At 38.8% G+C, this 12,766-nt stretch overlaps 1 protein-coding gene across 8 annotated transcripts in view; it reads left to right on the plus strand.

The window, feature by feature from the left end:
- Window positions 1-12,766, plus strand: part of RAF1 (Raf-1 proto-oncogene, serine/threonine kinase) — a 70,287-nt gene that overhangs the window by 36,704 nt on the left and 20,817 nt on the right. For 7 of the 8 annotated variants that reach the window (XM_045861798.3, XM_054504580.2, XM_054504582.2 and 4 more), the window contains 4 exons: window positions 4,640-4,872; window positions 9,287-9,399; window positions 11,610-11,712; window positions 12,013-12,170. In XM_045861798.3, coding sequence (XP_045717754.1) covers window positions 4,666-4,872; window positions 9,287-9,399; window positions 11,610-11,712; window positions 12,013-12,170 — 581 coding nt within the window. In that variant the 5' untranslated portion in view covers window positions 4,640-4,665. The remainder of the gene's footprint in view (window positions 1-4,639; window positions 4,873-9,286; window positions 9,400-11,609; window positions 11,713-12,012; window positions 12,171-12,766) is intronic. The other variant, XM_064592034.1, reaches the window with a different exon arrangement.

The raw sequence follows: 12,766 nt of genomic DNA on the forward strand, positions 1-12,766 counted from the left end.
AATTTGGATGCCTTTTATTTCTTGTCTGATTGCTGTGGCGAGGACTTGCAGTACAATGTTGAATAAAAAGTGATTAGAGTGGACATCCTAGTCTTGTTCCTGATCTTAGAAGAAAAACTTTCAGCTTTTTACTGTTGAGTATCAGGAGTGGGTGTCATATATGGCCTTTATTATGTTACAGTATATTTCCTCTGTACCCACTTTAAGAGTTTTTTTTTTATTTTTAATCATAATGGATGTTGAATTGTTAAATCCCTTTTCTGCATCTATTGAAATGATCATATGATTTTTATCATTGGTTGATTAATGTGGTGTATCAGATAGTTGCAGATATTGAACCATCCTTGTCTGCCTGAAATAAATCCCACTTGATCGTGGTGAATGATCCTTTTAATATATTGTTGACTTTGGAATTTTCTGTGTGTATATATGTTAAGTCCATCTGGTAATGTGTCATTTAAAGCCATGTTTCTTTACTGATTTTTTGGTCTGTATGATCTATCATTGATGTAAATGGGTGTTAAAGTCTCCTGTTATTATTGTATTACTGTCAGTTAATTTCCTTCTGTCCTTCCGTCCTTCCTCTCTATGCCCAACATGGGGTTTGAACTCATGACCTTGAAATAAAGAGTCACATGCTCTACTGACTGAGCTAGCCAGGTGCTCCTGCCAACGTCTTTCTTTATGCTTAATATTTGCTTTATATATTTAGGTGCTCCTATGTTGAGTGCATCGATATTTACAGTTGTTTTATCTTCTTGTTGGATTGATCCCTCTATCATCATGTAATGCCCTTCTTTGTCTTGTTACAGTCTTTTGTTTTAAAGTCTTTTTGTCAGATACAGGTGTTGCTGCCCCATTTTTTTTTTTTAATTTCCATTTGCACAAAATACCTTTTTTTATCCATTCACGTTCAGTCTGTATGTGTCTTTAGGTCTGAAGTGAGTCTAATAGGCATCATATAGTTGGGTTTTTTTTTTAAATATTTATTTGACACAGAGAGAGGGGGAGGGAGAGGGCACAAGCAGGGGGAATGGCAGGCAGGGGAGAAGCAGACTCCCTGCTGAGCAGGGAGCCCAACTGGGGGCTTGATCCCAGGACTCTGGGATCATGACCTGAGCCGAAGGCAGCCGCTTAACTGACTGAGCCACCCAGGCGCCCCGGGTTTTGTTTTTTTTAATCCATTCATTCATTCACCCTATGTCTTTTGATTAGTGTTTAGGTCATTTACATTTAAAATAATTATTGTGGTATAGGTGTATACTTATTGCCATTTTGTTAATTCTTTTCTTGTTGTTTTGTAGTTCTCTGTTCCCTTTTCCTTTTCTTTCTTTCCTTGTGTTTTGGTGACTTTTTTAGTGTTACGCTTGAGTCCCTTTCTCTTAATTTTTTTTTGTGTCTATTACAGGTTTTTGGCTTGTGGTTACCATAAGGTTCATATATAATGTCTTATGTATATAGCAGTCTGTTTTAAGTTGATGGTCACTTAAGTTCATATATTCTAAAAACACTACATTTTTACTCCCTCCATGTTTTTTTTTTTTTTTTAATTTGTGTGTGTGAGAAAGAGAACGAGAACGAGCAGGAAGGGCAAAGGGAGAGGGGAAGAGAATCTCAAGCAGACTCTGTGCTAAGCACAGAGCCCAACACAGGGCTCAGTCTCTCACAACCCTGAGATCAGGATTGAGCTGAAACCAAGAGTTAGACGGTTAACCAACTGTGCCACCCAGGCACCCCCCTCCCTCCATGTTTTATGTATATGAGGTCACATTTTACATCTTTTGTGTATCCCTTAAGTAATTATTGTAGACATGATTGATTTTATTATTTTTGTCTTTTAGCCTTCATACTAGCTTTATAAGTGATTGATCTCTTTACTATATGTTTGCTTTTTTTTTTTTTTTTTTTGACAGAGAGAGAGGGAGAGCACAAGCAGGGGGGATGGGGGAGGGAAAAGCAGGTTTCTCCACTGAGCAGGGAGCTTGATACAGGGCTCGATCCCAGGACCCTGGGATCATGACCTGAGCCGAAGGCAGACTCTTAACTGAGCCACTCAGGCTCCCCTATATGTTTGATTTTAGCAGTGAAACTTTTTTTCTTTCGTAATTTTCTTACCAGCCTATTTTTTTCCACTTAAAGAAGTCCCTTTAACATTTCTTGTAAGGCCAGTTTAGTGGTGATGAACTCTAACTTTTGTTTGTCTAGGAAACTCTTCTTCAGTTGTGAGTGATAACCATGCTGGGTTGAGTATTCTTCGTTGTAGTTTTCTTTTCTTTCAGCACTGTGAACATATCGTGCCACTCTTTCTGGACTGCAGAGTTTCTGCAGAGTTGATGTGAAAAGGTCAGCTTGTTTGTGTCTGAAGGTGTCAGCCTTCCAGGTGGAGGGAAGAAGAAATTCAAAAGTCCTGTGACTTTAAGCTTGACATGTTTGTTCAGAAAGAAGGAGTTTGGCTTATATTCTGAGTCTCAAATAGGGGAGGGATATGTTGAGTTGCATCTTTAAGATTGCTCTGGTTGCTCTGTATTTCTAGATCAAGGGAACCATATCATTTCAGGCTAGTGAGATGCTCAGATGAACCCTCTTTCCTCATCTTTTTCTCTCATCTGGTTCTAAACTTCTTCATCTCTTCCTTTTTTAGTTGGGAAAAAAGATCTAGGGAAAAGAGCTGTGGGTGCCCCTAAGAAGTGACCTTATGGTAGTGAAGGGTTAGAATTAGGAGTGTGAAGGGGCTCAGGTTTAGGTGCCAGAGGGGAAGGCAGTGTGTCATGGCCCTGCCACTTGAAGGCTGTGATGTCTTGTCCTGCCTCTCCCCCTTACACAAATACAATAGGCTTCATAGAAATTTAGTTGTAATAGTAAAACACAAAAAACCAAAAAGTAGATAGATAATATATAGGAAGTAAAAATTCCTCACAATCCTGCTGAAATAATCACTGTTAATACTTTATTATTCTAGATTTTCTCACCTCTTTATGATTCTAGATTTTCCTCTTTCTAGACTAATATAAAAAGAGGTTCAAACTATATTTTTCATTTTTTGTCTTAGATGGCTTTTCTCCATCTGCACATACAGATTACTTCATTTACCACATAGATATTAACATTATGTTTAGTTCCCTGTTAGGTATTGGTCTTTCCCAGTTTTTAAGGCTGTGAATAATGCTATAACGAAGATGCTTGTACATATATCTTTTCTCTTTTTTAAGTTTTTATTTGAATTCCAGTTAACATTCAGTGTAATACTAGTTTCAGGTGTACAATTTAATGGTTAAGCACATACATACATCACCCAGTGCTCATCACAAGTGCACTCCTTAATCCCCATCACCTAATTAACTCATCCCCCTACCCACCTCCCCTCTGGTAGCCATCAGTTTATTCTCTGTAGTTAAGGGTCTGTTTCTTGGTTTGCCCCCCTCTCTCTTTTTTTCTCTGTGCTCATTTGTATATATCTTTATACACTTGCCTTATACTTGTGTAGGATAAATTCCTAAAGAGTGCAATTGAATTACTAGGTCAGTCTTTAAATTTTCTCAGCTGCAAAATGGGGATGTAAGTCCTACCTAGAATATTTCTCTAAGGATTAGGTTGGATAATATGAATGGGATGTATGCAGTATATACTTCCTCATAATAGTAGGCACTTAGTAGATGGTAGGTATTATTAATAATAAGACCAAGTAAGTTTCTAAGGGAAGAAGGTGTGAGAAGGATGGGATTCCCTGTCAACATCACCATTTTCTAAAGAAGGAGATAAACCTCACTTCTGCATGATTGCTGACTCCCAGTCAATCCCAGGGCATGGTGTGTCCAAACTGCACAGTATCTAACTTTATCGTCATTCTGTGACTGTCTGTAGATTTCTATTGCAGTTTTCTTGTTGCCTACTTAAAACATTTGGTTATTTTTGGTTAGGTGACTATCTCTGCTTGCTCCTGTTTATAAGTTCGTTTTTGTACCAAAACTGAACTGTGAATGTTATGGTGGAAAGTTCATGAACTTTAAATTTAAACATCCATGGAATCTGGTTATTTTACCTATCATTTGGGTATTTTGGGGCAAGTAGTGTGATTTTTCTGTGCCTCATTTGTTTAAAGGGTAAATGGAGGATGGGATTTAAAGGCTTTGAGATCCTTATACACATTAAGTGAGATCATTTATATATCAAGTGTCTAATACACATCCTAGAAATACTAATTTCCTTCCTTTAAGGCAGAAAATTATGACTTTTACAGTTCTTTTTTAAAATTTCACTTCTCATAGTACTTACATGTTACTGATACCCAAGGGTAGTCACTTGCACTTAATATACAATAACTAAAGAAGAAGAGAAATGTAATTTAAAAAAATATTAGAAGCCAGGAGACCTGGGCCCATGGTCCAGGTTGGCTTTTAACTGGTGGTATAACCCTTGATGAGTCTTTTGATCTCTAGCCCTGATTTTGCTCATTTTTTAGTTGTCTATGAAATATTTTATGGAAATAGACTAATATAGAAGTTTTCTGATTTATTTAAGCAGAAGGTGTCACTTAAGAGAAAGTCCACATACTACTATTTTCTAAGTAGATACTGTGTTGTTGAGTTAGTTCCTTTTGTTCTAGAATTGTGTTTTTTTTTTTTTTTTAAATCTTAATTAGGTTTAAGTATTGTGTAAGCTGCATCAATGGAGCACATACAGGGGGCCTGGAAGACGATCAGCAACGGTTTTGGATTCAAAGACACAGTGTTTGACGGCCCCAGCTGCATCTCCCCTACAATAGTTCAGCCGTTTGGCTTTCAGCGTCGGGCATCAGATGATGGCAAACTTACGGACTCGTCTAAGACAAGCAACACTATCCGTGTTTTCTTGCCAAACAAGCAAAGAACAGTGGTATGTAAATGTTTCCTTTCAGAAAATTTCGCGGTCCATCTGCCTATAAAAAAGCATTTTGGATAATTTTACTCACCTTGAAGATGGGCAAAATCTTCACTGTCACTTAGTGTCTTTATTAATTGGCTTTCCAGTTGTAGATTTTATTACTTTATATTGCTGTGTTCCTTCCACATCCCCTCCCCTACTTTCCTCCCACTCCTTGGCCTTCCTTTTATTATTACTCTTGCCTGGAATATCTTCTGCCACTTCATTCAAACAAATAGTATGTTTTTGTGGGGGGGTTTCTTTTTTTTTAGAGATTTTATTTATTTGACAGAGAGAGACACAGCGAGAGAGGGGAACACAAGCAGGGGGAGTGGAGAGGGAGAAGCAGGCTTCCTGCAGAGCAGGGAGCCCGATGCGGGGCTCGATCCCAGGACCCCGGAATTATGACCTGAGCCGAAGGCAGACGCTTAACGACTGAGCCACCCAGGCGCCCCGTGTTGGGGGGGTTTCTTGAAAAGACTTTTCTTTTGACGCTCCCTTAGACCTTTCCAGCTGATTTTTATGTATGTATGTGTTATGGATATTAAAATGCTTACTAAATTTTTTGGACATTACAGTCACATATATAGAAGAAAATAAAATTACCTAGAAAAAATTATTTTGGTAAATTTTGTAGGCCCCAGGCAAAGCTGAAGGTAGCTTAGAAAGTACAGCAACTTAGAAACTGCCTCTCAGTTTTCTGACATAGAATCCCAACTTTTCCAAGAAATTACTGTTCAAAACAGTTTCTTACTATTCTGGGTGAAAAAACCCTACCTGGTTAAAACAGGAAAGTGAAGTTGTGCTAATTTTGCTTGGTGGAACATTTGGAAAAAACCTTTAGTTCAAAACTTCCACACCTCCTCCTTTCCCACCCCCATTTTTGAGTAAAATCAGTGCATTGTCTTTTTTTCTGTGTACCTATGTGAGACAAAGTTCTGAGGTTAGGAAGCTCGGTCCAGAATTTTCTGTTTGTTTCTGACAGTTCTGCTCTCCTCTCCCCAGTTTACTAATAAATTCCGTTGTACTTCTTTTGTGAACTTCAGGAGCCTCCCAGTTACAGTATTGTACATTTATGTACGTTTTGAACTGAAGGCAAAACTCAAAAGGTATTTAAATAGTTTGAGTAAATTTATTTTTGTTCCCCTTCCTAAAAATAAAAGTTTAATGGCTGGCAAAATAAATAGTAATAACCTCCTTATATTTCAACAGTGGCCTTTCATTTGCAAGATGATTTTTACCTACTATTGCTCATTAATTTTCTTTCTAACCTTAAATGGAGAACCCAGATGGGGAGTGTGAATGTAATGGGAAGCTGAAGACCATATAGTACTGCTTCAGGGTGTTACCGTGCCGGTCTTCCCTATTCTCTACTACCAGATTGCCTGAAAACTGGGAAACTTAGTTTGGCATAATGATTAAGTGTATGGGCCTTTAAGACAACCAGGCCCCAATTTAAATCCCTGTATTGCCTTTTATTAGCTGTATCATCTAGACAAGTTACATAATATTTTGAGCCTCTGTTTCCTGACCTTAATGAAATGAGGCGCATGCTGAATACAGTAGCTAGTTTATAAGAAAGTGGTAGCTATGATTGAGTTTTTTCTACATCTGTGTAGCCCCTGACAGCTTTCGGTTTAGCACAGCTGGTGTTTGGAAACCAGTGATTTGGAAGCTTGATTCTCATACAGCTTATGAGAAGGCTCTAGCAGAGAAAGTTAGTTTCTCCTAATTCTTTGACCAGAGATGGACCATCACTCTCTGGAAGAACCGTCTTCTTTCAGCAGGCACCCATCTTTAGGGGACCACTGGAAGGAGTCACTTGCTCGTGGTCAGCATGATGAGTCAGCAGTTTCTAATCATCCCCAGGTTGTTTCACTGCTTGGAACCCAGAATGACTCTCATAATCACTTAGTGGGCTCCAGAAATTAGTCAGACTTAACTAATTTCAACATGTATCCATGGGGAGTTGTAGAGAGGAGAATGACTGAAAGGATACATATATGATTTAATTAATTGTAGAAGTATACTTGGTAGTTGATTGGAAAACAACCTCTTTCTTGTCATTTTGTACGTGTGTGTGTCTGTCGCTGCCTGTTTACTGGATGGGTGATTGGACCGTAGCTGAGGACCATTAATTTACCATTAGAATCACCTGACATGGGTTAAAATACAGATTCCTGGGCTTAATTCAAGATCAAGTGAATCAGAATCCTTGGATGTGTTGGAGTGGGGAGGCTGGGAATCTATATTTACAAAAGCTCCTTGGCTGATTCTAATGCCAGTCACATTTGGGAACCCCACTGGATTAGAGAATATTTAAACTGTCTAGCTCTTAGAGGCTATATGTCTTTTATTTATTTATTTATTTTTTTTTAAAAGATTTTATTCATTTATTAGAGCAAGCATGAGCGGGGGTGGGGCGGGGCGCAGAGGGAGAAGCAGACTCCCTGCTGGGCAGGGAGCCCGACGTGGGACTCAGTCGTAGGACCCTGGGATCATGACCCTGAGCCAAAGGCAGATGCATAACTGACTGAGCCACCCACGTTCCTGAGTCTGTAACTTTTAATGAAGGTTAATGATAGAGCAGATAGCACTTTATATTTTTCAGAGCCCCATTACACAGTATTTGATGCAAGTAATGATTGTTAGTGTGTGTTTTACTCTTCATTGTCCTCATTCTTGGTGTCTTGTCTTCATAGTTCAGATCAGTATATCTCACTTTCACTTAGTTTTGTTTCTGAAAAGCTAGAAGTTAGTGGATCTTTCTAAGGGCATAACTGCTTCAAGAATTCTAAAATAAACTTGCTATGGAACATTTTAAATAAATACTTCAGACTTTTCAAATAGATCCAAGCACACACTCACCTTCCTCTGGGAAGGGACTGGGTCGGCCACTGTCCGCTCTCACACTTTCACTGAACACAGGAACTCCACTGAGAGCACTGCAGAAACCCCGCAGATCTACATTCTGTTCTCCTTACTGGCCAATCTGACTCTAGTTGCCTCACTTTTAATTAACTTTATTGGCTTTGAAAACAAAATGTATGGGGGGTGCCTGGGTGGTTTGGTTGGTTGAGCATCCGACTCCTGATTTTGGTTCAGGTCATGATCTCGGGGTTGTGCGATTGAGCCCTGTGTTGGGCTCAGTGCTGAGTGTGGAGCTTGCTTGGGATTCTCTCTCTCCCTCTGCCCCTCCCTCCCTCTCCTCTACCCCCTGTTGTGTGCGACTCTCTCTAAAAAATAAAATAAAAACAAAATATATGGGGCCTTTATCAAAACTCTTAAGGTTTTTTTTTCTTTTTTTTCTTATGTTAACCATACATTACATCATTAGTTTAAGATCTTTTTTTTTTAAAGATTTTTTTTTTAAGACTTTATTCATTTATTTGACAGAGAGACACAGCGAGAGAGGGAACCACAAGCAGGGGGGAGTGGGAGAGGGAGAAGCAGGCTTCCCGCTGAGCAGGGAGCCCGATGTGGGGCTCGATCCCAGGAACCTGGGATCATGACCTGAGCCAAAGGCAGACGCCCAATGACTGAGCCACCCAGGTGCCCCGAGGTCTTTTTATATAGCTGCCATTATTAGCATCCCGAGTATTCACACTTCTACTAGGCCTCTGAGTGCCTGCCTAGCTTTTGAGGATTGGGTACAGGAGAATGTGGAGGGACATAAACTAAGGCTACCTGGAATGGTGTGCGCATTTATTTAAACTCGTGGTGTTTGTCTTTGTAGCAGGACAGGAGCTCTGTTTCCTCTTCTTGCTTGCCCTTACAGGTGTGAAGTGTATATGAAATGGAATTTTTCTTAGGAGGATAAACCATTTTGTTGAAAACAGGTTGAAATACAAATTTTGGCCAGAAAAACTCTTGTTTGCTTATAGAACAGATTGGTTTATTTTCCTTTCTGGTGGATGTTCATGCTTGCATGTACATTTCAGCGAGTTAAACAAATTAGAGCTGTGTCAAGAGAAGTTTGATCATTTTATCTCTCTCAGCCACTCCCCTCATGTTAATAGCTAGAGGCGTATCTTTTCACACTCATGCAACATATATAAACATACATGGGTTTCCCACCCTTTGAATAATCTGACTCTGTTATTGTGAAAAATATTTTCCCACAATTAACATATCATGGATACCCCTCTCTCTAGGTCATTATAAATAATATAGTAGTGGCAGTGACATATAAAGATACTCTAGGCTTTATTCAAGCACTCACCTATTGCTGGACATTCCAGGTATTTCCTGCATGTGTATGTATTTACCATTACAGACAATGCTGTCATAAATCTACATATATCCCTACAGAATGATGCATTTATTTCTGTGCTCACTAAGGGATGTGCAGCCTTTGTTGGTTCTAAAGATGGTCTTTTGTTTATAGGTCAATGTGCGGAATGGAATGAGCTTGCATGATTGCCTTATGAAAGCGCTCAAGGTGAGGGGCCTACAGCCGGAGTGCTGTGCCGTGTTCAGACTTCTCCATGAACATAAAGGGTAAGAGCTCAAAAGTCAGCTCCTTTTTCATACTAGTAAGGAGCTGATGGCTTCAAATAATAACAGTTCCCATTTCTTAAAAAGTATACTAGCTTCCTATAGAATATTATGTGTTTATATGCCCTTGTTCATAGACAACTCAGAAAAATAAAATACTAAGAACTTGAAATTATTGCTTGAACATTGCATTGAAAAAAGAATACATATTAGGTGTTGATAGTGTTCCATAGATGGAAACGGTAGTGTCAGGTGATGTGTTTCTTGAGAGCAAAAATTTTTGTGTTTCCTGGAATGCAGTGGAAGAATGGGTACTCAGAAAATGTTTGCATTTTTATAGTTAAAGAATCTTATCCTCAAGAGATTAACTCTTTTGTAATTCATTCATTTTTTTTTTTAAGTTTTTATTTAAGTAATCTCTACACTCAGTGTGGGGCCTTGAACTCAGGACCCTGAGATCTAGAGTTACATGTTCTTCTGACTGAGCCAGCCAGACACCCCTTATTTATTCATTTTTTATACAGTTAATGTTTATTGAATCCCTGCAGTTGGGCAGACATAGGACTAAAAGATGCAGGAGATTGTCTGCTTCAAGGAAGATCCATAGTTAATCTTCTTTCTAATGGTGGTGGCAAGATAGAGGTATCCGATCAAAGGCTAGGAGTAATAACCCATAGCTTCCATACTTATCCATTATCTATTATTATCCCCCCCAATTTGGGGGAAGTAATCTTTACTTTCTTCTTGGAAAATGCTAGTTCTGTTACTGATCTTCAGCTTACATCTTTTCTGTTTCAAGGAGTTCCACAGTTTGAGAGAATAGCCTAGGGAATGAGTCAACTCAAAAGGGCCATCTTAAATTCCACTATGCTCTTCCTCTCAGCTTAGGAGGCAGTTTTTTGAAGTGCAGATCTTTGAAGCAGATGTCAGCTTTATCTGAATGTAGGCCCCAGGTTGGTCTCAAGCTAATCTGTAGTGCTCCTTAAGGACTAGAGGGATTCTGGGACAGTGAGGGGCTTGTCCACTCTCATCTAAGGCCACATTGGTTTAGAGCTACCGTCGCTTTTCTCTTGGACAGATAGCACCTGAAGACTGATGAGAACATAGGGCTGCCCCCCCCCCTTTCTTTAGGGTAAAATAGTACTTTGGAGTCCTTGTATAGGGAATTATATTAAGGAATGGATTATTTGCTATTGGATAACCAGAAAAATGGCTGGAATAGGCTTCTGGTAAGCAAAGGGAGAAGTTTGAATTGTGCTATATATGTGTTGTTTTCTCCCTACTTTAGAATATTCTTCCTTCAGGAAGTGGGCCTGATGAACTAACAACACAAGACATGAGAAAGTTTCTTTTTTTTTGAAGCTTTTTACTTCGTTGTATCTGTTTTTCTGTGTTGTCTAGGCATAGAAAGAATGGTGGCAGGGTAAATGTTAAGACAGTGAAGTCCACTATCAACTTATATTTATAGACCCTGCAAACAACTCTACATATGTGAGCCTATTATTAATAGAAAAGTGCATTTCATTTGCAATTCTTTTGTATTTATGTATCTGCCTGACTGAAGTAGGCTACAGAAGATTAAATTTTGCTTTTACAGCAATATTTATACCCAATTTTAGGATTTTAGAATTTTTATAGGATTTTAATATCACAAAGTCCAATGTATTACATATTTACTTTATCGTGAGATCATTATAGTTCATTCTTTTAATACTTTTTTTTTTAAGAGAAAGGGAGGGGTGGGGCAGAAGGAGAGCGAAAGGAGAGAATCCCAAGCAGACTCCCTGCTGAGCACAGAGACTGACTTGGCTGGATCCCACAATCCCGAGATCATGACCTGAGCTGAAATCAAGAGTCCAGATGCGTAACCGGCTGAGCCATCCAGGAGCCCCGTTGTGTAGTTCGTTATTTTAAAATAACCTTTATTCTAAGAGCACAAGCTTTAGAGTCCAGCTGAGCTGGATTCCAACATAGGCCTTTACACTCACTGTGTGGCCTTGTTAGGGCCCCCATTCTCTCATTTTAAAGATGGGGATAATAATGCATACTTGATAGGTTTGTTGTGTGAATTAAATAAGCTAGTGTTATATGGGATTAAGTTTTATGTTTATATAGTAAGAGATAAATGGTAGCCATTGTTGTTTATTGGCCTTGAACTCTTAGCTTGTTTAAACATTTCCCTTTTATATTATGTTTTTAAAAATCCCCTGCAGTAAAAAAGCACGTTTAGATTGGAATACTGATGCCGCCTCATTGATTGGAGAAGAACTTCAAGTAGATTTCCTGGATCACGTTCCCCTTACAACACACAACTTTGTAAGTTACAGAGTTCTTCTCTTTTTGTGGCATGTTGGGTGCTTTGGCTGGCATAATAGGACTTTCTCAGAGGTACGAGGCATATATATTGTTGGATTGTTCAAAACTGCCATTATGCCATTGTTTACAGTAAGGCAGTTTAGGTTTAATTAGCCACAGATAATACATGAATTTTACAAATGTTGGAAGTACGATTCTTCATTCTGTTTTAAGACCTCTTGGAGACCAAGACGGAAATTACTTTGTCTTTTGTTGTCTTTCATTTATTCAACATAATTTACACCTGTGTTCTTGTTCTAGGCACGGAAGACCTTCCTGAAGCTTGCCTTCTGTGACATCTGTCAGAAGTTCCTGCTAAATGGATTTCGTTGTCAGACTTGTGGCTACAAATTTCACGAGCACTGTAGCACCAAAGTACCTACTATGTGTGTGGACTGGAGTAATATCAGACAGCTCTTGTAAGGCATTGTTCTTATTTCAAAGAATATAAGTGGGTGGGAAGGTATAAACTCTTTTGAAGGTGCTTATTGTATATTTGACTGACAAGTCTGGGTTTTAGACTTATTAAATGAATTAGCATGATCTGGAAACCATCTCCTTTAGAAACATGACAGTTCTGAAGCCCGCGAGTTTTAGTGTGGCATAGCTCTCTAAAACTAGCAGGTTATAGGACTGTTATCTGTCAAATAGAGATTGATGTGCTGTGATTCAGTAAAGCAAAGAACAAAAGGATGTGAAAACCAAAGACTTTCTTGGCTATCCTCTCTCAGCAGTATCATCTATTCGGTTGCTAGTAAACACTACTCTTTATTTTGTTAAATATGCTAAACAGACCTTTGTTATTGAGAAGGGGCAGAAAGCATGGTTGGTGTTATTTTCTTCACCTCTAACTGGAGAAAACATTAGTTTTAAAGTGATGTAAAACTTCAGAAGATACTTGTGTTTAGTGAGGTTTAAGTTGAAACTACATGTTCCAAATTGCCTTTTAAGAACTGTTAATGGGGGTATGAAAAGTCAAAATTTTATCCCTTTTTGAGAGTCCTAGAAAAACAAA

Source organism: Mirounga angustirostris, unplaced genomic scaffold, assembly GCF_029215605.1.
Source record: "Mirounga angustirostris isolate CCGP_5_RB_7025 unplaced genomic scaffold, mMirAng1.0.hap1 SCAF_1, whole genome shotgun sequence".
In the NCBI taxonomy this organism is placed as follows: Eukaryota; Metazoa; Chordata; class Mammalia; order Carnivora; family Phocidae; genus Mirounga; species Mirounga angustirostris.